This window comes from Salmo trutta, unplaced genomic scaffold (assembly GCF_901001165.1).
Source record: "Salmo trutta unplaced genomic scaffold, fSalTru1.1, whole genome shotgun sequence".
In the NCBI taxonomy this organism is placed as follows: Eukaryota; Metazoa; Chordata; class Actinopteri; order Salmoniformes; family Salmonidae; genus Salmo; species Salmo trutta.
The window spans coordinates 318-12500 of NW_021823401.1; the positions used below are offsets into that span (position 1 = coordinate 318).

At 47.5% G+C, this 12183-nt stretch overlaps 1 protein-coding gene across 1 annotated transcript in view; it reads left to right on the plus strand.

Annotated features, from left to right (window-relative positions):
- The first annotated feature begins 1775 nt into the window (after positions 1–1775).
- Positions 1776–12183, plus strand: part of LOC115190613 (sodium-dependent dopamine transporter) — a 29333-nt gene continuing 18925 nt past the window's right edge. Inside the window, exons 1-2 of the mRNA XM_029748784.1 lie at positions 1776–1941; positions 9032–9251. Of these exons, the coding sequence (XP_029604644.1) occupies positions 1776–1941; positions 9032–9251 (386 nt within the window). The remainder of the gene's footprint in view (positions 1942–9031; positions 9252–12183) is intronic.

The following is a 12183-nucleotide window of genomic DNA, read 5'->3' on the forward strand; positions in this document are numbered from 1 at the left end:
ACTTGAATCAGTTATAGAACCCATTGCCCTTTATGGTTGTGAGGTCTGGTATCCTCTAATTATACCCACTACATTTAAAAATCCAGAAAATATCTGTTAAATTCTACAACCACCTAAAAGGAAGTGATTCCCAAACCATCCATAACAAATCCATCACCTACAGAGAGATGAGCCTGGAGAAGAGGCCCCTAAGCAAGCTGGTCCTGGGGCTCTGTTCACAAACACAAACACAAACACACCCCACAGAGCCCCAGGACAGCAACACAATTAGAACCAACCAAATCATGAGAAAACAAAAAGATAATTACGTGAGACATTGGAAAGAATTAACAGAAAAACAGAGCAAACTAGAATGTTATTTGGCCCTAAACAGAGAGAACACAGTGGCAGAATACCTGACCACTGTGACTGAACCAAACTTAAGGAAAGCTTTGACTATGTACAGACTCAGTGAGCATAGCCTTGCTATTGAGAAAGGCCGCCGTAGGCAGACCTGGCTCTCAAGAGAAGACAGGCTATGTGCACACTGCCCACAAAATGAGGTGGAAACTGAGCTGCACTTCCTAACCTCCTGCCAAATGTAGGACCATATTAGAGAGACATATTTCCCTCAGATTTCACAGACACAAATCCAATTTTGATAAACTCCCATATCTACTGGGTGAAATACCACAGTGTGGCATCACAGCAGCAATATTTGTGACCTGTTGCCACAAGAAAAGGTCAACCAGTGAAGAACAGAGACAGAGAGAGAGAGAGAGAGAGAGAGAGAGAGAGAGAGAGAGAGAGAGAGAGAGAGACAGAGAGAGAGAGAGAGAGAGAGGAGAGACAGAGAGAGAGAGAGAGAGAGAGAGAGACAGAGACAGGGAGAGAGAGAGACAGAGAGAGAGAGAGAGAGAGAGAGAGAGAGACAGAGAGACAGAGACAGGGAGACAGAGACAGAGAGAGACAGAGAGAGACAGAGAGAGAGAGACAGAGAGAGAGAGAGAGAGAGAGAGAGAGAGAGAGAGGGGATGATGAATCCTTATCTATGCGTGTTTGAGCAGGCGGTAGGGATGATGGGGAGTGTGAGGCCTTACCCTTTAAAGATTAAAGAGATCTCCCCAGCTGATCAAACTGCTGATTGTCTACAACAATTAGTTCCACCTATTACGGTTGTTTAACACAGAACGCTAACTGAGTTGGTCAAATAACATTATAGCATTTTGTTCTTGCATTTTCATTATTTTGCAGGATGTCGGTTCAATTCAATTTCAATTCAATTTTATCATACATGCTTATGAATGTGCTATGCATGGTAATGAATGTTTAATTAAGCCCTTAAGTAGGTTCCCTTTAAATAAGATGTCCCTACCGTTATTGTCATGTATTGTCATGTCTAGCCTCAGACTCTCAGGCTCAACTAGATCAGAATGGAAAGGATGACTATGTCATTCATCCTGTCCCTCTGCCTTCAAAATAAGCCTTCCTGGTGCCCTACCTGTTCCTATCAATGCTCTAAGTATGGTTATGCCTGTGTTATGAAGCCCTTATGCGCCTTATGAAGCCCTGTGCCGTATAGGAGCGTTCCTGATGCCCTACCAGTTCTTCATGCAGATAGCAGACATGCTTATGAATTGCTTATGTATAGGTTATGACTGTGTTATAAAGCCATTATGTAGGTACTCTCTCTGTCCTCTATATGAGCGTTCCTGGTGCCCTACCTGTTCTTCATGGTGATACCGCTATGTATAGGCTATGAATGTGTTATGAAGGCATTATGTATGTACTATGTCATGTCATCCAGTCCTGTGTCTCTATTCCCTGTAGGAGCGTTCCTGGTGCCCTACCTGTTCTTCATGGTGATAGCAGGCATGCCTCTGTTCTATATGGAACTGGCTCTGGGACAGTACAACAGAGAGGGGGCCGCTGGCGTCTGGAAGATCTGCCCCATATTCAAAGGTAGGAGAGAGAGTGTGTGTGTGTGTGTGTGTGTGTGTTAAGATAACTACCATTGTTTATACCCAAACAACGCCAGTCAGATGGAAGACTGAAAATTGGCTTTTAGAGTCTCTCTGTGTTTGGTGATAAACTCATTTTGGGCCAATCTTCCCGTACTTTCCAACACATCGATAAACACTCCGGTGAGCGGAAACCATCCAATTAACATGACAAGTGTCAAAAGAACAAATGTGACCTTCTCTGTCACGTTCTAACACCCCCCCCCCTCCTCCATCATAACCACGGTGCTCTGGACCCCCCCCCTTCCATCATAACCACGGTGCTGCAGACGGTGCTCTGGACCCCCCCCCCTCCATCATAACCACGGTGCTGCAGACGGTGCTCTGGACCCCCCCCTCCTCCATCATAACCACGGTGCTCTGGACCCACCCCTCCATCATAACCACGGTGCTGCAGACGGTGCTCTGGACCCCCCCTCCTCCATCATAACCACGGTGCTGCAGACGGTGCTCTGGACCCCCCCTCCTCCATCATAACCACGGTGCTGCAGACGGTGCTCTGGACCCCCCCTCCTCCATCATAACCACGGTGCTGCAGACGGTGCTCTGGACCCCCCCCCCCTCCTCCATCATAACCACGGTGCTGCAGACCGTGCTCTGGACCCCCCCCCCTCCTCCATCATAACCACGGTGCTGCAGACGGTGCTCTGGACCCCCCCCCCCTCCTCCATCATAACCACGGTGCTGCAGACGGTGCTCTGGACCCTCCTCCTCCTCCATCATAACCACAGTGCTGCAGACGGTGCTCTGGACCCCCCCCCCCTCCTCCATCATAACCACAGTGCTGCAGACGGTGCTCTGGACCCTCCCCCTCCTCCATCATAACCACGGTGCTGCAGACGGTGCTCTGGACCCTCCCCCTCCTCCATCATAACCACGGTGCTGCAGACGGTGCTCTGGACCCCCCCCCCTCCTCCATCATAACCACGGTGCTGCAGACGGTGCTCTGGACCCTCCTCCTCCTCCATCATAACCACGGTGCTGCAGACGGTGCTCTGGACCCCCCCCCCCCTCCTCCATCATAACCACGGTGCTGCAGACGGTGCTCTGGACCCCCCCCTCCTCCATCATAACCACGGTGCTGCAGATGGTGACCCCCCCTCCATCATAACCACGGTGCTGCAGACGGTGCTCTGGACACCCCCCCCCCCTCCTCCATCATAACCACGGTGCTGCAGACGGTGCTCTGGACCCCCCCCCTCCTCCATCATAACCACGGTGCTTTAGACGGTGCTCTGGACCCCCCCCCCTCCTCCATCATAACCACGGTGCTGCAGACGGTGCTCTGGACCCCCCCTCCTCCATCATAACCACGGTGCTACAGACGGTGCTCTGGACCCCCCCCCCCCCCCTCCTCCATCATAACCACGGGGCTGCAGACGTTTCTCTGGACATTGATCTGCTGTTGTTGACATGTCACTATTTAATGTGTTTTCTGTCTGGGGGAGGTTTCATAGTCTCTCCACTTAAAGGTTTCAGTGTATTTTGTGAGGTAAAGTCCTTGTTTCAATGTTGTTTCTGTTTTTAATCAAATCAAAACAGATTTTATTAGTCACATGCGCCCGAATACAACAGGTGTAGTAGACCTTACAGTGAAATGCTGAATACAACAGGTGTAGTAGACCTTACAGTGAAATACTGAATACAACAGGTGTAGTAGACCTTACAGTGAAATGCTGAATACAACAGGTGTAGTAGACCTTAGTGAAATGCTGAATACAACAGGTGTAGTAGACCTTACAGTGAAATGCTGAATACAACAGGTGTAGTAGACCTTACAGTGAAATGCTGAATACAACAGGTGTAGTAGACCTTACAGTGAAATGCTGAATACAACAGGTGTAGTAGACCTCACAGTGAAATGCTGAATACAACAGGTGTAGTAGACCTTACAGTGAAATGCTGAATACAACAGGTGTAGTAGACCTTACAGTGAAATGCTGAATACAACAGGTGTAGTAGACCTTACAGTGAAATGCTGAATACAACAGGTGTAGTAGACCTTACAGTGAAATGCTGAATACAACAGGTGTAGTAGACCTCACAGTGAAATGCTGAATACAACAGGTGTAGTAGACCTTAGTGAAATGCTGAATACAACAGGTGTAGTAGACCTTACAGTGAAATGCTGAATACAACAGGTGTAGTAGACCTTACAGTGAAATGCTGAATACAACAGGTGTAGTAGACCTCACAGTGAAATGCTGAATACAACAGGTGTAGTAGACCTTACAGTGAAATGCTGAATACAACAGGTGTAGTAGACCTTACAGAGAAATGCTGAATACAACAGGTGTAGTAGACCTTACAGTGAAATGCTGAATACAACAGGTGTAGTAGACCTTACAGTGAAATGCTGAATACAACAGGTGTAGTAGACCTTACAGTGAAATGCTGAATACAACAGGTGTAGTAGACCTTACAGTGAAATGCTGAATACAACAGGTGTAGTAGACCTTACAGTGAAATGCTGAATACAACAGGTGTAGTAGACCTTACAGTGAAATGCTGAATACAACAGGTGTAGTAGACCTTACAGAGAAATGCTGAATACAACAGGTGTAGTAGACCTTACAGTGAAATGCTGAATACAACAGGTGTAGTAGACCTCACAGTGAAATGCTGAATACAACAGGTGTAGTAGACCTTACAGTAAAATGCTGAATACAACAGGTGTAGTAGACCTTACAGTAAAATGCTTACTTACAGGCCCTTAAACAACAATGCAGTTAAAAGAAATACGGATAAGAATAAGAAATAAAACAAGTAATTAAAGAGCTGCAGTAAATAACAATGTGGAGACTATATACAGGGTATTACGGTACAGAGTCAATGTGGAGGCTATATACAGGGGGTACCGGTACAGAGTCAATGTGGAGGCTATATACAGGGTATTACGGTACAGAGTCAATGTGGAGACTATATACAGGGTATTACGGTACAGAGTCAATGTGGAGGCTATATACAGGGTATTACGGTACAGAGTCAATGTGGAGGCTATATACAGGGTATTACGGTACAGAGTCAATGTGGAGGCTATATACAGGGTATTACGGTACAGAGTCAATGTGGAGGCTATATACAGGGGGGTACCGGTACAGAGTCAATGTGGAGGCTATATACAGGGGGTACCGGTACAGAGTCAATGTGGAGGCTATATACAGGGTATTACGGTACAGAGTCAATGTGGAGGCTATATACAGGGGGTACCGGTACAGAGTCAATGTGGAGGCTATATACAGGGGGTACCGGTACAGAGTCAATGTGGAGGCTATATACAGGGGGTACCGGTACAGAGTCAATGTGGAGACTATATACAGGGGGGTACCGGTACAGAGTCAATGTGGAGGCTATATACAGGGGTTACCGGTACAGAGTCAATGTGGAGGCTATATACAGGGGTTACCGGTACAGAGTCAATGTGGAGGCTATATACAGGGGGGTACCGGTACAGAGTCAATGTGGAGACTATATACAGGGGGTACCGGTACAGAGTCAATGTGGAGGCTATATACAGGGGGTACCGGTACAGAGTCAATGTGGAGGCTATATACAGGGGTTACCGGTACAGAGTCAATGTGGAGGCTATATACAGGGGTTACCGGTACAGAGTCAATGTGGAGGCTATATACAGGGGTTACCGGTACAGAGTCAATGTGGAGGCTATATACAGGGGTTACCGGTACAGAGTCAATGTGGAGACTATATACAGGGGGTACCGGTACAGAGTCAATGTGGAGGCTATATACAGGGGGTACCGGTACAGAGTCAATGTGGAGGCTATAGACAGGGGGTACCGGTACTGAGTCAATGTGGAGACTATATACAGGGGGTACCGGTACAGAGTCAATGTGGAGGCTATATACAGGGGGGTACTGGTACAGAGTCAATGTGGAGGCTATATACAGGGTATTACGGTACAGAGTCAATGTGGAGGCTATATACAGGGTATTACGGTACAGAGTCAATGTGGAGGCTATATACAGGGGTTACCGGTACAGAGTCAATGTGGAGACTATATGCAGGGGGTACCGGTACAGAGTCAATGTGGAGGCTATATACAGGGGTACCGGTACAGAGTCAATGTGGAGGCTATATACAGGGGGTACCGGTACAGAGTCAATGTGGAGGCTATATACAGGGGTACCGGTACAGAGTCAATGTGGAGGCTATATACAGGGGGGTACCGGTACAGAGTCAATGTGGAGACTATATACAGGGGGTACCGGTACAGAGTCAATGTGGAGACTATATACAGGGTGTACCGGTACAGAGTCAATGTGGAGGCTATATATAGGGGGTACCGGTACAGAGTCAATGTGGAGGCTATATACAGGGGTTACCGGTACAGAGTCAATGTGGAGGCTATATACAGGGGGTACCGGTACAGAGTCAATGTGGAGACTATATACAGGGGGTACCGGTACAGAGTCAATGTGGAGGCTATATACAGGGGGTACCGGTACAGAGTCAATGTGGAGGCTATATACAGGGGTTACCGGTACAGAGTCAATGTGGAGGCTATATACAGGGGTTACCGGTACAGAGTCAATGTGGAGGCTATATACAGGGGGTACCGGTACAGAGTCAATGTGGAGACTATATACAGGGGTTACCGGTACAGAGTCAATGTGGAGGCTATAGACAGGGGGTACCGGTACTGAGTCAATGTGGAGACTATATACAGGGGGTACCGGTACAGAGTCAATGTGGAGGCTATATACAGGGGGGTACTGGTACAGAGTCAATGTGGAGGCTATATACAGGGTATTACGGTACAGAGTCAATGTGGAGGCTATATACAGGGTATTACGGTACAGAGTCAATGTGGAGGCTATATACAGGGGGGTACCGGTACAGAGTCAATGTGGAGACTATATGCAGGGGGTACCGGTACAGAGTCAATGTGGAGGCTATATACAGGGGTACCGGTACAGAGTCAATGTGGAGGCTATATACAGGGGGTACCGGTACAGAGTCAATGTGGAGGCTATATACAGGGGTACCGGTACAGAGTCAATGTGGAGGCTATATACAGGGGGTACCGGTACAGAGTCAATGTGGAGACTATATACAGGGGGTACCGGTACAGAGTCAATGTGGAGACTATATACAGGGTGTACCGGTACAGAGTCAATGTGGAGGCTATATATAGGGGGTACCGGTACAGAGTCAATGTGCGGGGGCACCGGTTAGTTGAGGTAATATGTACATGTAGGTAGAGTTATTAAAGTGTCTATGCATAGATGATAACATCAAACCAAGTTTGAAGGCAGCCGGTCTTTCCATCCATCTATCTATCCAGCCACCCACTGTCACAAAATATGTCGTACTCGTTGCTGAAAATGTCATACTGGATAGAGAAGGACCAAGGCGCAGCGGGATTGTGGATACTCATTTTCTTTTAATGGTAAAAGGCAAAGCATCCACCGGAAAACAAAACAATAAATGATACTCACAACATGGACAGTCTCACAGGCTATGCAAACGCAGTGCAAGAACAATTCCCCACAACCCCAAAGACAAACACACACACCTATATAGGACTTCCAATCAAAGGCAACTATACACACCTGCCTTCAATTGGAAGTCCCAATCACCAACATTAAACAAACACAAACCACCTGCCACATCCTGACCTAGACTAAGCAATACGCCCTCTGCTGGTCAGGACGTGACACCCACCCACCCAACCACCCATCCAGCCATCCAGCCACCCAGCCATCCAGCCAACCACCCACCCAGCCAGCCATCCAGCCATCCAGCCAACCACCCAGCCATCCATCCAGCCATCCAGCCAACCACCCAGCCATCCATCCATCCATCTATCCAGCCACCCTCCCACCCAACCACCCACCCAACCACCCATCCATCCAGCCATCCAGCCATCCATCCAGCCACCCAGCCACCCATCCATCCAGCCACCCAGCCATCCATCCATCCAGCCATCCAGCCAACCACCCACCCAGCTATCCAGCCATCCAGCCAACCACCCACCCAGCCATCCAGCCATCCAGCCACCCAGCCATCCATCCATCCAGCCACCCAGCCATCCATCCAGCCACCCAGCCATCCATCCAGCCATCCAGCCATCCAGCCAACCACCCATCCAGCCACCCAGCCATCTAGCCACCCAGCCATCCATCCAGCCATCCAGCCATCCAGCCAACCACCCACCCAGCCACCCAGCCATCCAGCCACCCAGCCAACCATCCAGCCATCCAGCCACCCAGCCATCCATCCATCCGGCCATCCATCCAGCCATCTAGCCATCTATCCTTTCATCCATCCACCAGTCTATCTGTCTCTATCTTAGGGTCCCTGACTGAGTGTCAGTATTGGATGTTGACGTTTTAATCAGCAGTCTCACATGCACCCAGCCCCCTAGCTGAGACAGAGAGAATAGCTGCTGTCACTCAACAGGGAATCGCTGCAATTACATCTGATCCACATATTTATTTTTCCTAACGATCAATGTTTTCAAAAGACGACATGATCACTGGTGATGCTAACGATTCTGCCTCAATAAATATCACTTGTTCTAGATTAAAAAGAGCCAGGACATCGTATCGCCATCAGAATGAAAGAGATGGACACCAGTTAGTCCTAAAGGTTATGATGAAAGTGAACAGCAGAGCGTGGACACGGTGCTAAATGCACAGAAAGGGCAGATCTGGGGATAAATAAAGAGTTGAGAGGAGACCGCAGAGGCCAACCTTTAGAAAGTTTGGCTTGTTATTTTTTTAAGCGCTCTTTAAATTCTGTGTTATCTGTCTAGTTTACTTCTGAAAGTGTTTATGTAAATATGTAAGAATGTAGAGTGTTGACGTTCAAAGTAGGTGGTTTTATTTGAGGTATCCAGGAGCAGATATGACCTTTGGCCTTTGTGATACTTCCAGTTGATATCAGTTATTTATTGTGATATTTTGCCCTGTTTTGTGTTTTCTGTCTACCTCTGCTATAGTCTGAGCCTGTATTCTAAACCATTGTGATCTTGAACTATGACCTTTCACCTTTCGCCTTTTCCCCAGGTGTTGGTTTCACAGTGATCCTGATCAGTCTGTATGTGGGCTTCTACTACAACGTGATTATAGCCTGGGCCCTGTTCTACCTGTTCTCTTCCTTCACCGGGGAGCTACCCTGGGTCCACTGCAACAACACCTGGAACAGCCCCAACTGCTCGGACCTCTGGGCCTTCAACAACTCCCTCAACGACACACACAAGTCCACCCCCGCAGCCGAGTACTTTGAGTGAGTCTTGTGTTTCGTCTCTAGATCCAAGTCTGAACAGAGACTGTTGACTTCTTTCTTAAAGTATTGTTGCTTTGTTCATGTCAAGTATGGGCATTTTGAGAGGAACCAGCTTCACCTTTTTCTCTCTTTGGCATTAAATTACACAAATGTGCACATTCATAATCAGACTTTATTTGAAACCTGGACCCAGAAGACATTATGCCTGAGAGAGCCAGAGGTTCACATCCTGGTCTATGTGTATCCATACCTTCATACTCCTGGTCGTCCATGGAGATACTGTATCCATGTGTCTATACTCCTGGTCATCCATGGAGATACTGTATCCATGTGTCTATACTCCTGGTCGTCCATGGAGATACTGTATCCATGTGTCTATACTCCTGGTCATCCATGGAGATACTGTATCCATGTGTCTATACTCCTGGTCGTCCATGGAGATTCTGTATCCATGTCTTCATTATCCTGGTCGTCCATGGAGATACTGTATCCATGTCTTCATACTCCTGGTCGTCCATGGAGATTCTGTATCCATGTGTCTATACTCCTGGTCGTCCATGGAGATACTGTATCCATGTCTTCATTCTCCTGGTCGTCCATGGAGATACTGTATCCATGTGTCTATACTCCTGGTCGTCCATGGAGATACTGTATCCATGTCTTCATTCTCCTGGTCGTCCATGGAGATACTGTATCCATGTGTCTATACTCCTGGTCGTCCATGGAGATACTGTATCCATGTGTCTATACTCCTGGTCGTCCATGGAGATACTGTATCCATGTGTCTATACTCCTGGTCGTCCATGTAGATACTGTATCCATGTGTCTATACTCCTGGTCGTCCATGGAGATTCTGTATCCATGTCTTCATTATCCTGGTCGTCCATGGAGATACTGTATCCATACCTTCATTCTCCTGGTCGTCCATGGAGATACTGTATCCATGTGTCTATACTCCTGGTCGTCCATGTAGATACTGTATCCATACCTTCATTCTCCTGGTCGTCCATGGAGATACTGTATCCATGTCTTCATTATCCTGGTCGTCCATGGAGATACTGTATCCATGTCTTCATTATCCTGGTCGTCCATGGAGATACTGTATCCATGTGTCTATACTCCTGGTCGTCCATGGAGATACTGTATCCATGTCTTCATTATCCTGGTCGTCCATGGAGATACTGTATCCATACCTTCATACTCCTGGTCGTCCATGGAGATACTGTATCCATGTCTTCATTCTCCTGGTCGTCCATGGAGATACTGTATCCATGTGTCTATACTCCTGGTCGTCCATGGAGATACTGTATCCATGTCTTCATTCTCCTGGTCGTCCATGGAGATACTGTATCCATGTGTCTATACTCCTGGTCGTCCATGGAGATACTGTATCCATGTCTTCATACTCCTGGTTGTCCATGGAGATACTGTATCCATGTGTCTATACTCCTGGTCATCCATGGAGATACTGTATCCATGTCTTCATTCTCCTGGTCGTCCATGGAGATACTGTATCCATGTCTTCATTCTCCTGGTCGTCCATGGAGATACTGTATCCATACCTTCATACTCCTGGTCGTCCATGGAGATACTGTATCCATGTCTTCATTATCCTGGTCGTCCATGGAGATACTGTATCCATACCTTCATACTCCTGGTCGTCCATGGAGATACTGTATCCATGTCTTCATTATCCTGGTCGTCCATGGAGATACTGTATCCATGTGTCTATACTCCTGGTCATCCATGGAGATACTGTATCCATGTGTCTATACTCCTGGTCGTCCATGGAGATACTGTATCCATACCTTCATTCTCCTGGTCGTCCATGGAGATACTGTATCCATGTGTCTATACTCCTGGTCGTCCACGGAGATACTGTATCCATGTCTTCATTCTCCTGGTCGTCCATGGAGATACTGTATCCATACCTTCATTCTCCTGGTCGTCCATGGAGATACTGTATCCATGTCTTCATTCTCCTGGTCGTCCATGGAGATACTGTATCCATGTCTTCATTCTCCTGGTCGTCCATGGAGATACTGTATCCATGTCTTCATTCTCCTGGTCGTCCATGGAGATTCTGTATCCATGTGTCTATACTCCTGGTCGTCCATGGAGATACTGTATCCATACCTTCATTCTCCTGGTCGTCCATGGAGATACTGTATCCATGTGTCTATACTCCTGGTCGTCCATGGAGATACTGTATCCATGTGTCTATACTCCTGGTCGTCCATGGAGATACTGTATCCATGTCTTCATTCTCCTGGTCGTCCATGGAGATACTGTATCCATGTGTCTATACTCCTGGTCGTCCATGGAGATACTGTATCCATGTCTTCATAGTCCTGGTCGTCCATGGAGATTCTGTATCCATACCTTCATTCTCCTGGTCGTCCATGGAGATACTGTATCCATGTGTCTATACTCCTGGTCGTCCATGGAGATACTGTATCCATGTCTTCATTCTCCTGGTCGTCCATGGAGATTCTGTATCCATGTGTCTATACTCCTGGTCGTCCATGGAGATACTGTATCCATGTCTTCATTCTCCTGGTCGTCCATGGAGATTCTGTATCCATGTGTCTATACTCCTGGTCGTCCATGGAGATACTGTATCCATGTCTTCATACTCCTGGTCGTCCATGGAGATACTGTATCCATGTGTCTATACTCCTGGTCGTCCATGGAGATACTGTATCCATGTCTTCATACTCCTGGTCGTCCATGGAGATACTGTATCCATGTGTCTATACTCCTGGTCGTCCATGGAGATACTGTATCCATACCTTCATTCTCCTGGTCGTCCATGGAGATACTGTATCCATGTGTCTATACTCCTGGTCGTCCACGGAGATACTGTATCCATGTCTTCATTCTCCTGGTCGTCCATGGAGATACTGTATCCATACCTTCATACTCCTGGTCG